General features: G+C 42.2%; 1 protein-coding gene across 2 annotated transcripts in view; it reads left to right on the top strand.

Moving 5' to 3' along the window:
- Positions 1-3,238: 3,238 nt before the first annotated feature.
- The window catches only part of LOC130197293 (GDNF family receptor alpha-2-like), a 49,202-nt gene continuing 26,931 nt past the window's right edge, over positions 3,239-25,509 (top strand). The window contains exons 1-4 of one of the 2 annotated variants that reach the window (XM_056419891.1): positions 3,239-3,576; positions 3,697-3,858; positions 5,031-5,387; positions 15,067-15,153. In XM_056419891.1, coding sequence (XP_056275866.1) covers positions 3,807-3,858; positions 5,031-5,387; positions 15,067-15,153 — 496 coding nt within the window. In that variant the 5' untranslated portion in view covers positions 3,239-3,576; positions 3,697-3,806. Of the gene's footprint in view, positions 3,859-5,030; positions 5,388-15,066; positions 15,154-25,509 lie in introns of both variants that reach the window. The other variant, XM_056419890.1, reaches the window with a different exon arrangement.

Here is a 25,509-nt window from a genome sequence, read left to right on the forward strand (position 1 = left end):
ACAGCACTTAGGATACATAAAAATGCATCAGAGGAAATTCAATTTCTGTCAAAGTAATGTGATAGAAATGGACAATGTCTGAAATGCCTGGAAAACAAATGGATCTAACTGGTCGATAGCCTCCAGAGAGTCTAGCAGAGGTCACATCAGAAGTGGAGTGCTGTTTAAACGCTCAAACAACCCAAAACAAAGTGGACCTACACAGAAACGTTGACAGGTAGGACCTTGAGAACGAATGGCAGCAGTTTGTTGTTTCTTTGTATTAAACCTCGAGCCGAACCAAACGGATCTGAGTGGAACATGCAGAGCCGGCCCAGAATGTGGAGCTGCTCCGGTCACGCCACCGTCGCCACAATTGCCTTTGAGATGCTTCTTCCATCGGCTGTTTTCCCTCTCACATTGACTTGAACCGATTATTTAAACTAAATTTGGGCTCTAAACCTGATACAGGCACTAATGTCTGTGTGAAAGCTGAGACATTTAAACGATATTACAACCCCCCCTTATACAGTATATCTCCATTTGTTGTGCCTTTTTTATACTTGGAAATAGACTTTCAGTCAAGAGTTACAGTGGGGACGTTTCAAGAATATTTGGCAATCGCAAGTCCCAACCTTCAATAATGTATGAGTGTTCATACAGTGCACTGAGGCAGAGGTTTTATCTTTAGCTTCTCTTACACTGAACTGAATAAAGCAGAAGGGAATAGCGCAATAGTATACTGTGTGTTATTTAATTTAATGTGATTAATTGGATCTTGGAATTAACACCATTTTAGTTTTGTCATGTTCCTTGCTCCACTCAGATTGTGTCTCCTAATAAGCATGCTGTACAGGTCTCTCTAGATACACATTAATTAGCCTATAATTCCTAATCTAATCAGTCAAGCTGAACCTCTGTGTGCTTGCGTGCAAGTGTGTGTGCACGTGTACTGTATACTCAGTTCATTATTAGTCTCTGCAATGAGCACGACTAGCAGAGAGAGATACAGCGACCTTTGCCCTCTGATAAATCTCAAGCCAATTGTATTTTCCGCAAATCTGTGAGGCAAAAGGAAATCCTTATCAATGTTGCCAAACACCCTTTTAATTCAAAGTATTATTGGGTTAGATATTAAACACGACGATCCATGCTGTTGTTCTGGAAAGTTACCTTGTGACGGCTGAACGTGTGGACTCACCTGGGTGGAGTGTGAATAATAGCCGAGCACACCAACCACAGCCACTCTGAATGCTCTATAGAGACAGTAACACACATCATATTTCATATGCAACATTTTGTCTGGAAGTTTGTCTGTCTTGTTTTCAAGGTGACTGCCTCAGCTCTTATTCGACCCATTAGAGTTTGTATATTCACTTTATTAGACACACCTCCCAGAGGCGGGTGCACCTTCAACGGTTAGAACAATGTCCTCCATATCCAGATGTGTCATTCCCTATCTTCGCTGTCCTGAGCCATCATGCAGGGGCACATTTATCTGACATGCAGCTGACGTGCATCTGGGTGTGCAAGCGCACATAAGGATATTCATATTTATGAAAGCTATGCGTGTGTGTGTGTGTGCTTCTCTGTGGGCTCTCTCTAATTCTACGTGTGAAAGAAAAGCTGCAGATGCTTTATGAAGTCAGAATGGAGCAATTAAATACCCATGGAGGGGGGAGTCGTGCAATGTCAACAAGAATAATGTCCCACTATAGACCTGACAGCCGAGCTCAAGACAAACAAAAAAAAGGAAGAGGATTTATCCATATTGCACAATCATGAATGGAAATAATGTGATGCCCGATTGAGAATCCACTTTGTGATTGCTAATGTTTCTTTCTTGATTTCGTGCCTTTTCGTGCCTTTAGAAATGTCTGATTCTTCCTGAATCTACCGCTGAAGCGACTGTACGCTTTATACCGTTCATGCATCTGCCCTTCAGTGAAAACGTACTTGAATAATAAAATGCCTTCTTTGTTATCTGCAAAAATGAAAGCAGAAAATTGGTAGTGGTTTAGGAAATAATAGCTGGAAAGCTACAAGTTTTCCATTCTGTGTTAAAATATGTATTTCTGCAAAGAGTTTCCGAAACATCCTGCGTCAGTCACTGCAGCGCTGATGCGGGACACATTCATGGTGGAGAATGATGCTTTTCAGTGTCCTCATAATGACACAGACTTCAACATCTGGGGGGGGGGAGACGAGAATAAGCCCGGGCCAATATAGGCAGAATGAGGCTGATTTTGCCATTATATAGCGGCAAGCTCTTTTCCCTCTTGGACGGGAGCCGGGGCTGACAGTCAAACGTCATTATGAGCCACTGGCCTCGCAGTTTGTCACTGTCAGTCCCTCTAAATAGAGACTTTGTTTTCGAGATTTGTAAAGATTTATGACATTCCGGGCACTATTTAAGCGGTGATGCACAACAAAGTCATTTTGTCTAATGCGAAGAAGCCACTTTGAAAAATGGCATCTTCTGTGGGTCGTGGGCTTATTTCCTCCAAGCACAAATATAATACGAGGCATTGTGGCGGGTTTTTTCTTCTTTTTTTTCCATCTTTCTTTCAATCAGAGGAAACACAGATGCCACGAGAAGTGTCGCGGTATTGCTGAAATGAATGATGACATTGTCATCCCCATTGTTGAGTCCACCCTTGAACCCTGTCGCTAAAAAACATTTGCAGATTTCCATGAGTTGTGGATATGAAGCTCTAATATCAACCAGAAAGTACGTGCAGCGGCATAAATACCGGAATAAAAGATTCACTATGCGCTAGAAGACCAGCAGCTTGTTTCTTCCCAATTCTTTGTTGATGTGTTGCAGTTGTGTGGCTTCATCTCTCTTAGCAAGACTGTAAAGACTCCCGTTTGGAAGAAATATGAATATTCTAACAAGGATACAATACATGAATCACAGACAATCTTTCACAAAACGTATGGAAAACCCTGTGGCAGTATCCCAGGAGATCCGGATGTGTGAGGTCACTGTAATCTGTACTGCTGAGTTGCACAGGTGCATCTTTCCTCAGCTCCCTGCAGGGAGGAGATTATAGGAATATGGTGGAGATTTCTCTGTAGGGTAACATGTATTATTGGGCCTCGATGTGACCGAGTTCCACGTTTGCCAATGAGAGCACCCCGGCGAGAGCGCCCTCTGCTGGTGGACTGGAACTCCTCTGTATAAAGTGCAGCGGAGCCTCGACACATGCAGTCAGTGCAAAAGAAGCGTTCACTTCCTCCAGACGAGCGCACCGCCTTTTGGAAGGAGCTGGTGGTGGGAAGAAAAGCATGCAGTCAGCGTTTTGTGGCACTTTCAGATGAGTTCTTCCTCCTGGTTAGATATATCCGCAGAGTTGAAGGATCATTTCACGCCAGTTTAAGGAATGTTTTAGGGACACGTTTTCTCCAAGGGGGCAATTGGAGCGGGCAGCCTGAGCCCCGATGATGCGGAGAGATCAAGTCTCAATAGTTTCCCCGGATGAACGCAGCGCAGACGGACCCTGAGAAACTGCTTTCATGGATCGACTGATTGATTGATTGGCATTTGATTTTTCATTTATTTTTTTCAACGTCAGATGATTTTTCTGCGTTGGGGTTAGTGTGTTATTTTAAAAAATCCCAAAAACAAAAATCGTGGATTATTATTTGGAGTCGAGGATTTTTTTTCGGAAGTGCGTCTTTAATGAGGATATTCTTCTCTCTTTTTTTTTACAGTTAGCATACGGCTTCGTTTAAGGATTCGGAGAGGGGAATTCAACCTTTTGTAAGGTGGACATATTAGTCGTATTGGACCCTAACTCATCTCTCTTCCCGCGGAGTCCAACATGAAGTCTGTCTCTGTGTGGATGTGCGCTTACGTCTTCCTCCTGCTCTTAGGTGAGAAGTGACATATGACAAGAATATGTCGAATTGTGTTTAAATTTGAATTGTGTGGCTCATAGAGATTCATTTTGACATCAATAATTATTGCCAAGGAGCATTTTCTGTCCTGTGTCCACTTGTATCATGCAGGAGTTTGAAGGCACAAGGTTCATTCTAATTTGTATTATTTGTGGTCAAATACTGACGGGCGTTCATCGTATGCCATGACTCTGTTTAATTGTTAACCCTGGCTACTAACAGAAGTTGGTCTATGTGCATCTCCTATATCGGATATGCATTCAACAACCACAGCTCCCACAGTGGGAGCACACACCTCATCTGTGGAACATTATTTAGTCAGTAAAGGGAAAATCTCTGATGTCATTTCAGTTACACCCTTGTGTTTGGTTCATTAGGAAAAAATTCCATCATTATCATCAGAATCCTCCTCATCACCACCGCTATCTTCATCATCAGCACATTTACCATGACACGTGTCGTCCTCAAACGATACGACTGCGCTTCAGATACAATCATCTTGACTGATGAAATATTTGAACTTCGTGTTACTCTTCTCTTCCCCGTTGCTCGCGGATCCTGATGCAGTGTCCGCTGCTCTCGGAGCGCAGTACCCTGCATCGCCACAAGGGGTCTCTCTTGTCATTTCACCAGAACTGTCTCGACTTCGGTCTGAATCTTGACTCGTGTCGAAACGACAACACCTGAGTTCTGCTCTGTGAATCACTGTTTACTCATCGGAAGCTGTAATGTTTTGGTTACCCAAATGGAAATCTAGTGTAGTTCACTTTTTTTTAAAGGTGAGATCCTGAGATACACTTTAATGATCAAGTCTTCCTTTAATTACGTTTAATATGAAACTTCAACCTGCTGCCTGACTGGTTTCGGAGCCTTTAGGTGCCCTAAATTAAATAGAGATAAGCACAGCTAAATCAGTGAATATTAATTCAATGATACATAACCTGACCACATGGAGACTAGTGCATACGACTAATGTGAACTGTGAATAATGCAACATGTCTGCGCATGTATGGGCACGTCAGAGGCCATCAAACCTGTTTGTATGTCAAACAACTACTACAAAATAAAAGCAGGATTCTGATGTGTGCTTACACATTAATTTGCCATTTCTGAGCCCAATTGTCTCTTGTCATCCGGTCCCTATCTAGATAAGGCAGCGAGTTCCTGGGATGGTACCTCAGCGCTGTCCGTGTCCGTGGCTAATGCTTCTCCAGGATCTCCAGGCACAGGGTCTGGGCCCAGAGCTCAGTCAGAATGGGTGGACTGCATCCAGGCCAGCGACATGTGTAACCAGAACCCTCATTGCAGCTCTCGGTACCGGGTGATGCGCCAGTGTCTTGTGGGCAAGGAGAAGGAAGCCATGCTGGACAACAACATAGAGTGCCAGGCGGCTTTGGAGGTGCTGCTGGTTAGTCCTCTGTATGACTGCCGCTGCAAGAGGGGCATGAAGAAGGAGCTGCAGTGTCTGCAGAACTACTGGACTATCCACATGGGACTCACTGAAGGTAGGAGGCAGATGGTTAGAGCATTAACTGTGTCACAAAATTCACATCATGTTTAACTGTGTGGCAAGTTCAGGGCCTGTAGTGGAATGACACCTCTTTAAGTAACGTAGTTATACCAATACCAACGCATTCACTTGAAATTATCACTTGCTTCTTCCATGTGTCCATCAGTCAGTCACGTGGTTCCTTCTGTATTCCCTCTTTGGTCATGTTTAATTAATTAATTACTAACTATAAGATGTGCAAATACATGCGTACTCGAGGATGCACCTGCATTGCTGCAGTAGTCTAGAAGTGGATGTTCACCACACCTCTATTGATATTATTGTATAAGACTTAGTGCATTCTTTAGGATTATAACAATTCTTTTAAATGAATGTTCCGATCTCAAATAACAATGTACTTTCCGGGCATAGACAAGAAGGCTGTACACCACACCCATTGTTTATGCCCGATTCCCTGATGCCCTCTTACAGTGATACCCAGAAGCCCATGATGAAAAATATATGCTTTCCTACTTTCCTCAACCTCTCGAAGGTAATGGAGCTATAATGGGATTACATTAGGTAGACCTGTTATGGTAGTCTTATTGGTTTTCACCAAAGTGTTCCATATTACCATGTAATTAGGTTACAATCGTATAGATCAGCGGCCCTTATGTGCCCACTTTTGCAGGACGTGAAATAGCACTCTTGTTGTAACATTGCAGCCCTCTGGTTTTTACATAACAACACATTTAGAGATCATAAAGCAGCCTCCTTGAGCTGACTCCTGGCCCATCTGGAAGGGTCAACGGCATGCAGTGTTTCATATGGAGACACATCTGAAAGAATCCGAGTTGAAAGAGATGCGATGCTCTGGGGAATCGGACCGCCGAGGGGGTCCGATTTCCCAAAAGTGACTTTTCTCCCTGCTTGTACGCATGGCCGGAGTTTCGGGCGACTGATACCGAGTGGCGTGCCGCGTAAACACGGAGGACCTGATATGTGCCGCCGTTTTGACACGCGGGGTAATGGTGGTGGCGCCGCGACGTCTCTAAGCTCTGAGCGTTTGGATCTTTTGTGTCGTGATCCGAGAAGCGATCCGGCAGGCGGACTGCTCATAGCACCAGCTCCACTTCAGCAGAGGGTCCCTGACATGAGTTCAAGGGAAATGTAACGACATGTATGCTCCCCAGGCCTTCAGTCTCCCTCCCTCCCTCCCCGCTTCCAACTCGTTCCCCTTCGTAATGATCGCTCTGTTCTCCCTCTTTGTCTCTTTCTCCTTTCCCAAACAAACGGCCACGTCCGTCACGGTGTTGGCGTTTGAATGCATCGTGCGAGCCGTCTTCCTGTCGGGGATAGGTACCTCCTGCGCTCGCAGCACGCCCTTTACAGAGCTTGTGTTTCTTAATGAATAAATGCCTCTCAGCTCTGTCCTGCTTTGGCCCTGTCACCCTCGGAGATAAAACCCGCTTTAACACAAACGAAAAGCTCTTATAGTGCAGCTTTAATCTAATCACGATCCATTGTGCAGTCAAGCAGGCTTTTGTTAACTGGAAACAATCTATGTACAACATCCATCTCTGGAAACAAACACGAAGGGCCGAATCCCGACACACCCTCTTGAAGCGCTGCTCAGCCACTTCTCAAATGATTTGTGGACACATCAGAAAGGTTTCGATGTAGTTGTTGCGTTTGATAATGCGTAATGCGGCTTTGAAAGTCTTATTTGAAGGTAATGTGGAGAGATTAAAAGCCTAAGAGTATGCCAGAGAGAAAAATAACAAAGTGAGGAGCTATGGATTAGAAGAGGAGGAGTAGAGCTAGAGAAGGGGAAAGGACAAAGGTGAATACCGGCGAATGACAAACAGAGGAGGGCAGAGGTTATTATAGACCGGATTTAACTAATGTGATTCACTCTTTATGAAAGTAATGCCTGGTGCCTTATAGACAAACATGTTTACCTCAGGCCAGGTTACCTTAGTTAGTCCCTTTACTAATATACACAGTACATGTCTATTTTGATAACCGGAGTTTTTTTGTCAAAAGAAAATTATTGTTTTGGCTTCATGATTGTAAAATGTTAAAAGAAATATACAGTTGAGCTTGGATGCCCATATTTACTGTTAAAGACTTTATCAACACACAGAAGTAAGCACCACGTGAATCGGGGCTTTACGGCATGTAAAGAACAGCAACAATCAAAACCACCGGAGAAAGGTCTACTTCTTCAAATCGTTGTTGTTCTCATTCAGCTGGCTTTCAGTTTAAATTAGCAGTTAAACTAAACTAAAGCAACAGTAAGAAATAAACACTCAACGAGTCCTCGTGATTTATTTTATCCAATGCATTTTTTTTTGCATTTGGTGTGTTGGGGAGAACAATGGAAAATATTAATAATATGATAATAATGATCCATACAGATGAGATAATAGGCGAAAGAAAGGAGCTTAATTCAACATTGATTCAAAATGCTGAAGGGCAGGAGGGATGCGACCTTGTGTGTGAGATGGCCATCAGTGCCAAACCAGAACACCATCAGCCATCACAATCAATTGTCAGATGACATGGCGTCAGTGGATATTGCGCAAGCTTTCCACCATTGTCTTAACCCTCCTGTTACCTTTATATTTACTAACATATTTTACCCTTGAGGTCAATATGACCCCAGCTATTAAAATCTCCAGAAAAGTATTAGAATTAATATTGTTTTCCAAGTTTAAGTGTGAGGTACTTTATGTTTGTTTGTTGACTCCCGAAAGAACACCGACATTAAACATTGAATCGGGTCAAATTGACCCGAAGGCGACAGGAGGGTTAAATATTGAATCGGGTCAAAATGACCCGAAGGCAACACAAGGGTTAAACTGAGCAGCATGCACCTCTCTTTTCTTGGAAGAGTTCACTCCTATAAAGTGTGATCACTTAAAAAAGGGACCGAAAGGCAATCTTTCCTAAGTTAAGTCAAAGCATGCACACCCCGCAATGCCCCGGTGGAAAGGTTGTTGAGCCGCAGCGTGGCCTCTAACTGTACATCACATTTGTCTTCGTAGGAGTCCAATTATGGAATAATGTTGAAATGGATGTAAGAATGGTGAACTCCTTTTTGGTTTTCAAGGGAATTATTTATAAAACAATTATTGAGTTATAAATGTGATTGAAATGTATTTATATGGAAGATGTATGTGGAAGTCTGTCTGTATGTGTATATATGTATATATATATATGTATGTATATATTTATATATATATATTTTTTTCTTTGTTATTTTTTCTTTATTTGATATTAATTTTCTGATTTATTTGATATTAATTTAATCAGCATTTTTTGCTTCTACCTACACCTTTTCAGTCTTTCTGCTTTGTATATTATATAGAATAATATTGTATTTTATTTGATTGACTAATAAAATGAATACAAATAAAAATACTAAATAAAAATAAATAAATAAAATTGACTAATCTAATAAAATACACAATACACAAATGAGGGCCGGACCCCTCGGAGTGTCTCCAGTCACACGAGTCCAGCGAGCGGCCTGAAGCTTTGCACGTTGGTTCTAAACTGACTCTGTGGTGAAAACCCTCAACAGTCCAGACCGTGGCCCCAAAACCGCCATCGAGGGTCGCATCGAAACACGTTAGCGGTGTGACGCCACGGCTATGATGTGGGGTTGGATTTCCTCTTGACCGCTATACTTATCGTTATTAACTGCCTTTAGGCCGTGCTGTTCGACTCTGATTGGCTTAAAATCCTGAGGCTAAACGCTGTTGTTATGCCATCTCGCGATGTCTTCGAGCCATCCGCGACGCCGCTAATGATGACCTGTTAATTGTGTTTTCCAAATGGGAAAATGCCAGCTGATTTCAATGCGTCAATGCCGCCGTCCTTGATGGATCATGGGTGGTTTCTGCTCTGAATGGGACTCGGTTGGTGCGAGGCAACGAGGTCTAGCAGTTTGAATCTATAAAAGAAGTAATTACTGAGAAAGAAACATTGACTGCTACACACAGCAATATTGTATAGGTGGCTGCGGTTCTCTTCCAATTGTGCCCTGGGTCTCATGTGGATATAACCTTGCAGTAATGCTGTAATTTAACGTATACATTATTTCACAGCCTCAGTTATGAAACCACGGCCAAGGTCTCAAAGTAGGAATCAAAGATCTTTTGTGGGGACCTTTCAGAGCAATTTAATTAGCTCAGACACTTTTCATTGCAGTGAGAGAAAGGAAAGCTCCACCAGTGCTCCACGCCATTCTGCTCCAGTTCATTGTGGGAGAAGTCTGCATCGTTACATGCAATGACGAGAATACCGTTTTCATGAACGTCAGCGATGCAAAGGTCACCCTCTGAATCTATCACAGCATCATGCTGGCCCCTGACTGCATGTGCAAAGTTGACTGCAGCCCACTGAATAACTACCGATGGGTCAAATGCAGAGAAGACATTTCCCGAAGGGGATCAATAAAAGTGTACATTTATTTTTATTTTTTTATATAAAATGGACAGTGTAAGAATGATGTGCACATCATGATATATTCAGGCAGGGAGGAAGATAAATGGGGAGAGTGTGAGAGAGAGCACAGGAGGTGAGGAGAGGAAGGTAAAGACAAATGATAAAAGGGGGAGAAAACCATAGAATGAGTGAGCGAGAGTAAGAAAGAGAGTCATGGGGGGGAAACAGAGAGGAGGGGGAGTTACAAAGGTACACAGGATTCCTGGGTGAAACCATCATTACTATGAGCAATGGTAGCAGTCACCAGCCATTACCTTCGCCATCCACCGTCATAAGCAGAACATTTCTCCCAGGGATGGAGGAAGCCGGCTCCTCCTGCATGCTGAATACGTCCTTTCTGCTTTCGCCTCCCATCGCTGGCTAGGTGGCTACTTCATCATCAGAGGAAGGGACCTGTCGATAGCTCCTGGATGTGATCAATACAGTATTTCAGCACCCCCCCCCCCCCCTCCTCGCTCGTTTCATCCCTCCTTCCACCCTTTTTATCTTTAGTCCCACAATGGGGAAAAGGATCAGTGAAATATGATGATGAAGAAAAGGCTCTGTTTGTCCTCGTGAATCTGTCTAATGATTTCACGCCGTAAGGTGAAGTGTGCCCGAGATGACTCCCACTCGCCATGAAGCTGTGTGGTTTGACAGTGCGACTGAAACGAGGGCCAGGTAGCGGAGTTGAGATCAGCCTTTTATCGGGGAGTGAGTTCTGGTCTCTATCGGAGGGCAGAGTGAGTGACGGCCCATTCTGCTGGGTGAATTGTGCCGTGATGTGGGCATTGACTCACTCCTGGCTGGAAGCTGCAGCCGACTGAATGAACGTGCTTTGCAGAAGTCAACCGGCTGTCATCACAGCCCGGTTACTTCTATTTCTCTGTCTCTCTGTTTTTATATATTTAGACTCATTATTTGGGTTGTTATCCTTCAGTTAATACAGCAGCTACTTATGTTTACAGTAAATACTCAGATGATTAATATTGACTGGTTAAAATGTTATACATTTATATGCATTTTTTATTCACTCTTATTGATATAGCACGTAAGATGTTGAGCAGAAGCTGATATATTGAGCTGCACCTCTGCTGCCTGTTTTTTTTTTTTCTAAAGATTTATTTTTTATTAACAACATTTTTTTTTTTACAGAGTATTTGTAGTGAAATAGCATTTACAGTTTGTTATGCTGAAAATATTATTTTACAAAAAGAAAATATACAAATGTATAACCTTGTAGAAATCACCACACAAGGATGATGTATTTTTTGTTTTAACATAAAATGAAAACAAGGAGAAAAAACAACACACAAAAAACAAAACGAGACAAAACAAAACAAAAAAACATTACACAAATGTTCCCCCATCCCACCCCTCCTCTTGTATGGCTCTCAGTTTCCTTTCATTTATACATCTACACAGTCTCTACACAGTTTACCTACACCCATCCGTACACATTTATATCTACATAAACCAATACAGCACTCACAACAAAATAAAACCAAAATAAAAAATAAATAACCTGCAGCGGGCTTAATTTGACGCCGGTCTCACACCACCACGATCAGCCAAGTCCAGAGATGGCAGAATATCTATGAAGGCTGCTGCCTGTTTTTAATGTTTTTTAATCCCCCAATATGTTGCAATGCCATAAAGATGAAAGCTGTTTTTATGAAAGTTTTGTTGGATTTACACCATATTTAATATTTAGTACCTGACACCAGGTATTAAATTGCTGATTTAGAGAAGCACTTGTGTAACTATTCCTATTAACATTACATTCACATAGCCAAAGGCATGAATGAAAATATCAGCACTCATTTTCATCAGCTGTGTTTGCCCACCATGCCTCGCATGAAATTGTGACTTGAAATATTATTCCGAGCTAATCCAATATTCTATTTGTATCATTTGGAATTGAGTTTAAAATGTCAATATCACTTCAAACGCTAAGCCGGTGACTACATTTATGCTACGTCTGTTCTGTGAGGCACAATTTGAAAGTTTCATTTGTCGTATCACTTTACTTTATCTTGTTTTTGTTGAACGTGTAATAGGAGGAAGTCATGATGAAAGATTATTTCATAAAAATGTCAATTCCCATATCTCAGTGTTCCCTTCGATACATTTCTATAGAATACAATCGTGCGTTTGAGAAGAAAGTGATGTGGCTCTCCGATGTCCGCCGACAGCTCATTTGCAGACTTCAGGCGCTCTGACAGCATCGGTCACCTTTTGTTGCCGCGTTGGAGCAATAACCAGCGGGGCTCTGCAGAGGACCTCCGGCTGCACGAAGTCTTCTTTGTGTGATTATTATAAGAACAGAACTGTTGCAATATATTGTCATAAGAAGTCATATATATATATTTCCTGCAGCAAAAAAGGGAACAACATGAAATCAATTTTAAAACGGGAACAAAATCCGTATCGGGAACCTTTTAAAACCCAAAAACAAGGGGATGACATTTATTAAAATTGACTTGACTTCTAGCCATAAACGGTTTGTCGAGAGAGTCGCTAAAGACTCCACAAGGCAGTTTCCCTGACCCCGAGAGTTGAGCTTCATTGATAATACATAGGAAAAGGATGAGTGATTGTGCCCAGTGACTTCATAAAACCCCCCATGACGAAGGAGAGGACTGTGAATCCGAGTCTTCCTCTCTTGCTGTGACTCGGGGAAGGCCTCCGTGTCCGTCTGAGCTGTGCCGGTCATACTGTCAGAGCCAATTAAGTCAAACGGAGGCTTAATTACAGCGATAAGTTGTTGCCCTGGGGCTAAAAACATATCACTAAACAGCTGGGAAGGATTATCTATTATGAATGCATAATTTGGTCCAGGATGACTGTTAAAGAGCACTTTTTATTTTACAACAAGGGCCTCCTGCTGTGCGGTTTGTCGCTGTGTGTGTGTGTTGGAGTGTGTTTTGCAGTTTTACGATTCTGCACGGCTTGAAACATTCATTTAAATAAGCTTTTAATATGAATTAACTGTAGCTTACTATAGCTAACTGGGTTGATGTTAATGTTTTATAGAATCACCACTGTACGATTGTAGTTTTTCAATGCACTGTGCCGGTCCACTGTTTGGTCCCAGGCTGATTGTGCAGTGAAGAGTCGACAGTGGGAGGAGCTTCCGGATGAAAATGCTCCGGCATCTCCTGTGTTTTACTTTTGGTGAAAGACAGCACTCCCTTTATTCCATGTGCTTCTGTACAGCACAGACTGTTCTGAGTGTGGCGTGAGAGGCATTACACTTTTCTAAAGGAATATCTTCCACTTCTTTGAAGTACACAATGACTGTGTCTTCTTCTGAAATAGACATGGGAGTACGTTTTAGATAGTTGTTTGCAGAGTAAGTGGTAGTCTTGAACTCCCGAAAGGCTTCCAAAGCACTATAGCTTCTGTAGGTAATTGTTGCAATTAGAATCACTGAGAGATCTCGAATCCGGCAGCTTCTCTCTGGAAAGAAATGTTACGTGAACGTCGCTGTGGGCGATGCAAAGGCAACGGGAAAAAAGTAAAGACAAAGATAAACTTTCGAATTCGCAAAGAAAGAAAGACAAACAAAGACGGCACGAGTAGTACGCTCCCAACCTGGAGGGTTCAGTTCATTTACTTCGAGGCTCTTTGTCACCCTTTGTGTGTTCCTCCTTTCTCACCTCCATCTTTGTCCTATTTAGTTTTCCTCTCCTTTATGTCTCCGATCTACTCTTTTTCTATTTTTCAAACACACATACCTCAATGGTGCCAAGTGGCCAGAGCTTTATGCTCAGATGGCCAGCTGAGTTGGTCCAGCTTGTTGAGATTGTCAATATTTTTTAAAAGAGGAGATGTAGAACAAGTCCTAAATAAATTACTCTTGTGCTGTACACAAGTCAATGGTTAGTTTTCTCTGTGGACAAATCATGATATAAAATGTCCTTTAGTTATTCCCTTTTCCTTTAGATATCTCACTTGAGTGTTTTTTTTTTTACCGTGTTCCAGTATGTACATTTTTAGTGAGGTATCAACACATATCTGATCTGTTATTACAGAATATTTGATGCTTCAATATGTTCACCAGACGTATGAATAATTTAGATTTCTACATGCACAGAGACACACACACACACACACACACACACACACAAAGAGAGACACACAATATCTTCTCATGGTAAATTAAAGCTGAAAAGTTGAAAGCACATGTGATGTTTCAGTTGTCATGACTACCTGAGTGACACTGTCCTCGGTGCTCAGTGCCGCTCTGTGCCGTTCATGTAACAGTTAAAAAACAGCTGTGAACGTGCATTGAAGTCAAAGACGGGTTTGTAATTGCAATTTCAAAGTCAAATGAAAAGAGAGAGACAACTTCTTGCTCCATCCTTTTAGTAAGCATCCGAGTAGAACGTCGATCAACAAAATGTACTTTATATATTGATTGGATCTACTGAGCGGCGCAATCTCACACTGACATGTTTTGAGATGTTCTCATCTGTAGCAGCTTCTCCAAACCTTCCTCACAACGCCCCGGCTGTGTTTCTGTCGGGATGAGAATGCGAAGCGATGACACACTGGAGGGTTTGTCTCAATCACACCGAATGGCTATGAATTTTAAATGCAGGATTAGGGCCTACAGAGAAGCAGGCACATGGGAGAGGCTCAGTCAGTTGAGTGCTAATTTGATTTTAATTTTTTCGTCTTTTTTTTCTTTTTCTGGCAACATTGTTAGCAGGGAAGATGCATCGCTCCTGCTTTCGTCTTTCGGCTACGATCACGATGAACATCCTCTGTTTTCCATATGCAGAAAACAACAACTCAGAGTGCGAGTCAGTTGAGGGTCAGCCAGTCTAACAGAGAAGTGACACACAGATCTAATTGAATACAGTATCTCCAGGAGGAACATGATCCGCATTGCCTTTCTGTTTGAGTGTGTTCTTTCTGAGGGAGATGCTTTAGAATCGAGAATGAATTCTCGCACATTGCTACAATTTCTACACATGGATAGATGATTGAAACACAAAGTTTAGTGCCACAAGCTCGGCCTGCAGGTGAGTGGTCGGGCACGGTGATTCATTCGATGGGGCACGACCTTCAAAAGCTGTCCCCGTCTACAATGCGTTCCATTCTCTGCTCTTTGGAAACGCTCGAATGTTTTGCTCTGCTCGAAAGGTAACGTCGTCCCTTGGATTGATAATTGATCTTTACTTTTGTTTCAGATGGAGACATGGACGACTCATCCCCGTACGAACCTGTGGCACCAAACCGACACCCTGATGCGTTCCGCTTGGCCTCCATCTCTTCAGGTACCGCAGGTTTGATTTGAACTCTATCATATGAGTGGAAATATGATGAAAACATGCATTCTGGAGACGGTGCAATGGATGTCTTGTGATGAATAGCAGCGTCGAGGCTGATAAGACTGTGCCGCATTCCACCAGTCAACTGTCCTGAATGAATCGGGTGCTTTTCATTTGATCTTTCTTGGGATTTAAGATGATTGTTAACCATATACTCTCACAGTATTACCCCACATTTTCCCAGCTATCGATTTAGCTTTCAGTTTGATTTCCTATTTGGTTTACTAATTAAACAGCCCAGCACTCATCAGGGGAGCTATACCCTGCTATTTAATTTACGGACTATTGCAGTAATGCGATCACTAATCAATGCAGATCTTATTATAAAACACAGCCATAATGGTCAATGCAGTGCCGAGGAGCAAGTTACACAATAGGTGTGAGACACGGGAACGACGCCTGTCCATCGCCAGAGCCACAGGCGAGGCACGACGACATTCAATCGTTTTCTTTCATCTCGTACTGACAGAAATCTCCGGAGGATGTTCTCTTCTATATATATATATTTTATTTTTTTTGCCAAACGCAATCGACAAACACTGAAGCCAACTCATTTCCCTTTCTTTTGGCTGATGTATTTGGCTTTGTTTTATAACTGGGAGGTACAGGAAAGGCTTTTTGTATAATCCCCTGAGCTTGGAATCAGCAACGTCAAATGCGACTGTTTGCTATTTTGAAAGAAGGAGAGAGTATCAGGATACATATGAAAAGGTGCAGGCTTTGATTATCTTGAGAAAACTACCATTCCTGATTTTCACCTGCCAAGGCTGCAAAATCCTTAACATTTAGTATTTGAGCTGCATCTGCATTTGAGATCTGCACCAAAATATTTATAGTTAACGATCATGCTGATTAATCATTGGTGTTTTTAGTGCTTTATATAAGGAGACATTTTCAATTTAGTAACACTTATGACCGCTGAGTTATGATCATTTCAATCTCTCTATGTTGCTTTAGTTATATACTTGAAATCCCATTAAATAGTGCAAAGATCATTCTAAACCAAAACAGTATGTGCTCCCATCATTTAAATATAGCTGGAATCCCACCATGGGCTCGAGAAATATGGCCATATGTCAAATAGACTTTAAATGATTAAGCAAGCAGTTCAAGTTAAAGTAGTTAAAGCAGTTAAAGTACGCAATATCGAAACACAGGAAACACATTTTCATCCTAAATTGGGTTAAAAGACACATTTTGTAGAAACTGGATGACGTGTGTGGTTAAAAGAACAAAACAAAGATATTTGACATGTTGGAAAATCAATGTAATCTGCATGGATATGATCCAGTTCAGGATTAGTGAGTGGAAACGTAGAGCACTTTCTAAATGGTGTTGTTGGTGTATGTTTATTACTTTTGAGATGCCCTGTTCACAAACATTCAAGTGAGATAATAATCAAAGCACAGACACTCTTTAGCCAGTGTGAGAATGCAGTTGGTCTGGTGAAACAAGGAGGAGCACAGTGTACCCAGACGTATTGAGATACAACAGGGGACCCTTTGCTGCCTCCATGTTGCTTCAGCTGTTTCTTCCATTCTCTCCCAGGTGAAATATTGGATTTGCTCTCTGAAATCTGTTTAGCCGCGAGCTTTCCTCATTATTTATCAATTCTGAGGACAGATTAATTAATTGGGGCACTAATAGAAAACCACAGGCAAATGGATAAGTAATTACGCACTTCTTTTATGAAAATAATTCTTCTTTCGATAACCACATGAAAGTATTAATAATCCCATCTCCAAATGTTAAACTGCGTAGAGACCTGGGGAATATATGATATCTGGTTGGTTGATGAGGACAGGGGAATCTACCTGTATACTCTCTAAGAGGAAAGGTAGGAAATTGAAAAATAATCTCTCTCTAACTTGCAGTTTTGGTCTGGAAAGAAGATAAGGGACATAAATTGTGATAGAAATGAAAAATAATTATATGCTACTGCATGCACTCACGCATTCTCGCTTTGAAGTTTAAATTAAACAGAACATATGGAGCCTCAGTTTCTGCATTGCCCCAAGTGATAACTGCAAAGCTATTTCACACAGGCGTCTCCTTCTAATGGGACTGTCTCCTTTTTACACATCCTCTAACCGAAAATTAGCATGCGCTGTACACGCAGTGCGTTCCGTCCCTTAAAGGAGGGCAGAGCCCGCCCTCCCGTGACCACAGTACCTGATTCGTCCTGTCCCGGCTCCGCTGGCGCTGTGCACCTGCGTCAGCGGTGTTTCATCACTCGATGCTCAGCACAGGTTCACGAAGGGCCGACCGCGGCGTCCTCGTCGACATCGTTTCCATCGGCTTCTTTGCGGTGATAGCCGTGAGGCCCAGTGGGGTCTCTCATGCCACATCTCTCACCACCTGAGGGTGGGGGTGATGGCAGGTGTGTTTTTATGTTGTGACAAGGCGGACAGCCGTCGGTGTCACAAAAGAAACGAGAAGCGAACGATCAACATGTGACTAGTGTCATTTTGCTTCTCGACTAGTTGCTAACTTTGAGAAGTGACCTTACAGTCATGACCCCTGAAGGATCGCAGAGCAACCCCCTGCTAAATACCCCAAATGCACCAATGAGTGTGCCATCCAGTATCGAGTGTCATTTTATATAATCTATTTTATTTTGTTATCATTATTTGTAATTACCTTCGCATTGAAAATGCGGAAGGTTATGTTTTGATCTCCGTGTATTTATTTATTTATTTGTATGCGTGTTACTCGCATAACTCAAAAAGTATTAAACCGAATCGCATGAAATTTGGTGGGATGATTGGTTATTATCCGGGGGCTATTTGATTAGATTTTGGGATCAATTGGATCAAAGGTCGAGGTCAAGGTCATGAAAAGGTCAAAATCTTCTTTTTACCATAGCACGGTCAATTTGTATCCAATTGACATGCAACTAATGCCAAAATATTCATCATTCAACGCCCAATCTTGTGATATGCGAAGGTATGCGCTCTACCGAGTGCCCATTCTAGTTGTATTTTATTATTGTCTGGTAGCTTGTTTCTTATGTTTACTGTATTTGTAACTTGTTCTTCCTTGAAGGAAAAAAAAATAATCAAATAAACACATTTTGAAAAGAAAGAAGAAAAAAAAAACCTGTGAGAAGCTGTTCAGGACAGCTGGTTGAATTAGCCAGCGAGGTTATTTTATTTATTTAACCAGGAAATGCCTCATTGAGATTAAAGATCTCCTTTACTAGAGCGTCCTGGCCCAGACAGCAGCAGCAGCACGTCACACAAAGTCTCAGACAATACAACATGAAACAGTGACAGACAATATAAAAATAAAAAAGAAAGATGATTTGTTTTGATCACAGCATGAATAAAACCTAAACTAAGACTCAAGTCACCATAACCCCGTTCACACAGGTGTATATTAGCAGGTTGTGTGAACGATTCTTACAGTCCTGTTCCTCTGGTTTAGAGGCACAGACACGTGTATTCCGGAAAGCAGCTCTACGTGAGAAGCAGGTTCTCCCAGATATCCATCCTGCTTCACACAGGTACACATCGGACGCAGTTAGCGCTGGGCTTGCCGCTGGGTTCAGCGCACGTTGCTTCACTCTGCGATCAAAGTTGAACCGGATTTTCAAAAGCTGTTCAGCTGCCACTCAACCCCTGGAAATAATGGGCTTCAATGCAGCGGTGCCGTTGCCGCGTTGTTTGTGAAGAGCCCAAAAGGCTTCGCTGTCAACAGGAAGAAAGTTGTTCCCCGTCTTATTCAAGAAGTGCAGCGTCATAAATATTCTTGCACCTTTTGGCCCACTGTCACACGGTTTGAAGCTGCACACCTGCCCACCTGTCTACATTCTGCTTGAGCAGTCTGGTTATTGCTGGGTGTTGCGCTCTCCTGTGACCTGTGACTCTTAATCGCTGTGTCATGCTGTCAGTGTCAGGTCAGAGGGCACGGTTACCTGATAGATGATGGCGACCGTAGCAAGAGAGTAGAGGTTATAAAGGGAAGCACACGTGTGATTAGGACAGCACTGAAAGCTCCAGCTGAAGTGGGTTCTGGTTACCAGCCAGTGGGAATGCTGTAACAAACAAACACTGGTGTTGTCTTGGGGGATTGCTGTTATGTGCATATCAGTCCCACAACTAGTCACACTTTTAATTCGGGTCCTCGTGACGACTTCGTCGTAGAGGAACCTATTGTTTTTCTAAGAGGTATTATTATTCTCGTTCTTCTCTAGCAACGAAAGCGTGTTTGGGGACTTTATCATATCCCAAATGTTGTCAAATTTGACCTGCACATCAGGACTCGTGAAAATGTTGATACTTTAGAAAAAAATGTCTCTCTAGCGCCCCCTAGAGTGTTCGTACCCACGGTTTGTTTCGCCAATGACGGATTGACTTGAAATGTGGCACTCAGGTCCGCTTGGACCTGCTCTACAACATTGCGAATATCAATCACCCATAAGTTCCGCCTACTTAGATTTTCCTCCATTTTGAATTTTGTAAAAAAATATTTTTTTCATTGTTATTATTTTTGAAATTTGCCATAACAAACATCAAATGGCACAGAATAACTACTTCCACTTGGACCAAGGAAGCTAATCTCAAATAAAATATGAGATTTGGAGGTCAGAATCATCAGCCGGGGACGACGAGGGTCTTCCAGTAAGAAGCGAAAACACATGGACAAAGTGTGTGTGTGTGTGTGTGTGTGTGTGTGTGTGTGTGTGTGTGTGTGTGTGTGTGTGTGTGTGTGTGTGTGTGTGTGTGTGTGTGTGTGTGTGTGTGTGTGTGTGTGTGTGTGTGTGTGTGTGTGTGTGTGTGTGTGTGTGTGTTGTGTGTGTGTGTGTGTGTGTGTGTGTGTGTGTGTGTGTGTGTGTGTGTGTGTGTGTGTGTGTGTGTGTGTGTGTGTGTGTGTGTGTGTGTGTGTGTGTCACTTTAACTGGGAGTGAGTAGCTTCCTCGACAGTGTGCCAAGTTGATAACAGGAAATACATTATGGGGCCCGGTTTAGACTTGGACCGTTTAGGAGACGTATTAAAGTAATACTAGTTATTGTAAACAATGAGGAGAGGCTGCCATGTCCTCTAAAGCCAGTCGTGAAATGGATGCATTGAGATCCAACCAGCTTGGTAACAGGCCCATGTGATTAAAATGTCATCTCGACAATTGGGACAGAAAGTCCTCCTTCCTGACTGCCACATCGCAGGGTCGACAGTTTGAGGCGAGGAGGCTTGCCCCTCTGAGATGAGACCGTCAAAGTTTAGCCAGTAAAATATCCACGGTGGGGATGACATCCAAATATGGACCACTGGACAGGAGAGAGCAGCTCTGTAGTCATGACTTACACCATTTGATGTCAATTCTTTGAAATTATCCAAGACTTGGGGATTGGATTGTAGGTATTATCGTCAACATTGACCTTACTATGAATATGAAGGCAAACTAAAGTTACACAGAAACACAAGATGTAATCTTAACCCTTCTGTTGCCTTCGGGTCAATTTGACCCGATTCAATGTTTCACCCTCCTGTTACCTTTATATTTAATTCAATTCAGTTTATTTGTATAGCCCAATTTCACAAATTACAAATTTGTCTCGGAGTGCTTTACAATCTGTACACATAGACATCCCTGCCCCAAAACCTCACATCGGACCAGGAAAAACTCCCAAATAACCCTTCAGGGGAAAAAGGAAGAAACCTGGAGGAGAGCAACAGAGGAGGATCCCTCTCCAGGATGGACAGATGCAATAGATGTAATGTGTACAGAAGGACAGATTTAGAGTTAAAATACATTCAATGAATATGACAGAGTGTATGAATAGTTCATAGTAGGCATATTCCACGATGGAGACCTCCACGATCCATCAGGCAGATGGCGGTGGAGGAGGAGGGCGGAGTCTCAACAGTGGGCGGAGTCTCAACAGGACAGTGGCGTAGTCAGGAGCAGGAATTCCACGACCCAGACCTCAATGATCCATCAGGCAGATAGGATCTATGCCGTCTCATAGGGTCCGATGACCCCATGAGACGTGAAGTCAAGGACTCGGAGAGAAAGCAGAGTTAGTAACGTGTGATTGAGAGATGAAAATTCATCCTTAAGGAGAGAAAAAAGAGGAGATAGGTACTCAGTGCATCCTAAAACGTCCCCCGGCAGCTATAAGCCTATAGCAGCATATCAAGGGGCTGGACCAGGTGAACCTGATTCAGCCCTAACTATAAGCTCTGTCAAAGAGGAAGGTCTTAAGTCTACTCTTAAACGAGGTGACTGTGTCTGCCTCCCGGACTGAAATTGGAAGCTGGTTCCATAAAAGAGGAGCTTGATAACTAAAGGCTCTGGCTCCCATTCTACTTTTTAAGACTCTAGGAACTACAAGTAGTCCCGCATTTAGTGAGTGTAGCTCTCTAGTGGGGCAATATGGTACTACAAGCTCCTTAAGATATGATGGTGCATCACCAATCAAGGCTTTGTAGGTTAAGAGAAGAATTTTAAAAGTGATTCTTGATTTTACTGGGAGCCAATGCAGAGCAGCTAGTGCAGGAGTGATGTGATCTCTTTTCTTAGTTTTAGTGAGAACACGAGCTGCAGCATTCTGGATCAACTGGAGGGACCTAAGAGATTTATTAGAGCAGCCTGATAATAAGGAGTTGCAGTAATCCAGTCTCAAGTAACGAACGCGTGAACCAATTTTTCTGCATCTTTTGAGACAAGATGTGCCTGATTTTGAAATATTACGTAGATGAAAGAATGCAGTCCTTGAGATTTGCTTTACGTGGAGTTAAAGGACAAGTCCCGATCAAAGATAACGCCAAGATTCTTTACAGTGGTGTTGGATGCCAGGGCAATGCCGTCTACAGAATCCACATCACCAGATAATTGATCTCTGAGGTGCTCAGGGCCGATTAAAATTACTTCGTTCTGTCTGAGTTTAACATCAAGAAATTGCAGGTCATCCATGTTTTTATGTCTTTAAGACATGCTTGAATTTTACCGAGTTGGTTGCTCTCCTCTGGTTTTATCGATAAATATAGTTGAGTATCATCTGCATAACAATGAAAGTTTATGGAGTGTTTCCTGATAATATTGCCCAAAGGAAGCATGTATAAGGTAAATAAAATTGGTCCAAGCACAGAACCTTGTGGAACTCCGTGATTAACGTTAGTGGTTATCGTTTACAATCGCTACAAATACAAACTGAGATCGATCTGATAAATAGGATTTAAACTAAATTAGTGCCGTGCCTGAAATGCCAATCGACTGCTCCAGTCTCTGTAACAGGATGTCATGGTCAATGGTGTCGAATGCAGCACTAAGGTCTAACAAGACCAGGACAGAGAGGAGTCCTTTATCTGCTGCCATTAAGAGGTCATTTGTAATTTTCACCAGTGCCGTCTCGGTGCTGTGGTGTTTTCTAAATCCTGATTGAAATTTCTCAAATAAACTATTATGATGTAGAAAGTCGCACAACTGATTTGCGACCACTTTCTCAAGGATCTTGGAGAGGAAGGGGAGGTTAGAGATCGGTCTGTAGTTAGCCAACACCTCTGGATCCAGAGTGGGCTTCTTCAGGAGAGGTTTAATAACAGCCACTTTGAAGGAGTGTGGTACGTGGCCTGTTAGCAGAGACACATTGATAATATCTAATAGAGAGCCGCCAATTAAAGGCAAAACGTCTTTAAGCAGCCTCGTCGGGATGGGGTCCAAGAGACAGGTAGACGTGTTAGAAGTAGAAACCGTTGAAGATAATTGGTCACGGTTGATGGGTTTACTAACATATTTTACCCTTGAGGTCAATATGATCTCCAGAAAATTATTAGAATTAATATTGTTTTCCAAGTTTAAGTGTGAGGTACTTTATGTTTGTTTGTTGACTCCCGAAAGAACACCGACATTAAACATTGAATCGGGTCAAATTGACCCGAAGGCGACAGGAGGGTTAAATATTGAATCGGGTCAAAATGACCCGAAGGCAACACAAGGGTTAAAGACCTCCGAAATGAAACGGTTCATGCATGAAATATGCCTTCCAGCCATTGTAGTAAGTGATTGATCAAAAAATAAATAAATAGATAACCTTATTATCTGCGTCTGAACAGTTTCAGTACTAACACATCAACATTTATTATTGCAGCAAAGGATGCATGTAGTCGGCTTCACAGGCGCTCTTTAGTGAACACAGGATTAGCAATAACAGTATTATTCCAAATATTAGCAGCTCAGTACAATATTATTTTATTTGTTTATTTGTTTTTCCTTACCGCTGCCCAGAGTTGCCCTTTACCACCATTTATCAACTTATCTCTAATTATTTTCTTAGTATGTAAGGCAGGTCCAATCCAGAGCGTCAAGACTATATTAGCCAATCCTGGAGTAAAGATTGTATTTATTTCCAGTTACTGCAGTAATGTTGTCAAAAGAGAGACACAACAATGTATGCCGACTCCCAACTCTTCATCCACTCTGTCATCTTCATTGTGTTGTTCCTGTGTTTTAATTAGTGTGTAATGATTCCTTCTGGTCACATGACATCTATGACACCTGTCCATCCTGGAGAGGGATCCTCCTCTGTTCTCTCCTCAAGGGTTCTGACCTTGTTTACCCTGAAGGGTTGTTTGGGAGTTGTTCCTGATCCCATGTGAGGTCAAAGGTCAGGGATGTCTATGTGTACAGATTGTAAAGCACTCTGAGACACATTTCTAATTTGTGAAAATATAAATAAACTGAATTGGATTGAATTGAATTCTGGCATGCTCCTACCAGTTCATAAACACATCAGCATTGTCCTGGCTCCCTCTTCCCTGGACATTGAGCGACTCCCACAGTAACGGTTGTTTTCAGTGAAAAGCGTAGCTACATTTACACAGGGCATAGCCTTGCAAAAAGAAATACTCACTCATGCAGCTCATGAACAATCTTCATCAACAAATGACAAAGTGTGCTGAGTGAGTATTTCCCACAGGAAATCTATCGATAAACAGTTTTCTACCGAAAAGCCCTTTAGTTGCTCTAAGAGTCGAGTGCAACAAGTAATATTAATGCATATTTTCCCTGCTCTAATGGAATTGGACTAAACGCCGGTGGGAATCTAACAAAATCAAACAAAAAGATGAAGTGTGAAGATGCAACAGGAAGGCACACGCAGAGTCACACACCTGCCAGGACTCCTCCTCACCCCAAGTGTGGAGTTCAGAAAATAAATCACTTCTGTTTCCAGATGTGCTCACGCTCGTTTGTTTGATGAATGCAGAAAACTTTTTCTGCAACTTATTTTCTGTAATAATCGATTCATTGTTTTTGGACAATGAATTAACAGAAAGTAGTGAACAGTGCTTGTTTTGACTTACTTACAGTCCAAAAGTCAAAGATATTCAGTTTACTGTGATGAAAAAGAAGAAAAAAAAGCAGCAAGTCATCACACTCAAATGCTGGAACGTATAGCCGTTGTTTTCATGGTTTCAAGGCAGGGATGCTGTACAATCAATAGCCTAATCAATAAGATATGTGTGAAGCACGTGCAGGAGAATTACTCCTCCACAATGCACCAAAACCCACAGATTTGATGGCCAGATGAATTATATATGACATAAAGCATGCCAAGATATCATTAACTGTTATTGTTTATATGCTCCATGTGAAATATATCCGGTTCTCTTGATCCAACGCGGAGCTAATTAACTTATTAGGAACCGAGTCCGGCGGAGAATCCTGCATTCAAGGGTCCCTCCAGGAATGAAGTGTAACATCCCAGTTAGACCTTCTAACTCTCAGCCGCTCAGCTCTTTGCTCAGCGTGCCCACCGTCCTATTAAAACCCAGGAAGCTGTTTCTCCAGCTGGGGGAGAGACGGGAGCGGCGACACAGCCGTGCTCAGCATGCTGTTAGTTTGACATTTTGACATTGCCCTCATAACAATTACGATTAGACAAACACTGAGATCTTTTTTATCCTGTCAGGTGTTTTGGGTTATTCGTGGTCGGAGTGCATTTTTACCTGCGCTTGTTTGTGCAAGATTGGTTTTGTGTATTCTTGTGACTGTGGCTGTGTGTAGTAATACCACTTTGTTGACATGCTTCATTATTCCGTGTGAATTTTCTAATCAGTCTCCAGCCCTTGCTCGTCTCTCCGCGGGTCAATAATGAGAGTTGTTGTTCGGAGCTCACTCACCAGAGACCCTTTGTTGGAGTCAGCGTTTTTCTAACTAGTTTGCATTAAACAAGAGGGAATAATCCACAGAACATGTTTGTTAGTATTTGTAGTTACTCTCTACTTGCACAGTGATAATGAACACAGAAGCAGTTTGTTGATATTGTGTCGGCTCACCAAGCACACATCCTATTAGATTAT

The sequence above is a fragment of the Pseudoliparis swirei genome, chromosome 7 (genome assembly GCF_029220125.1).
Source record: "Pseudoliparis swirei isolate HS2019 ecotype Mariana Trench chromosome 7, NWPU_hadal_v1, whole genome shotgun sequence".
Taxonomy (NCBI): domain Eukaryota; kingdom Metazoa; phylum Chordata; class Actinopteri; order Perciformes; family Liparidae; genus Pseudoliparis; species Pseudoliparis swirei.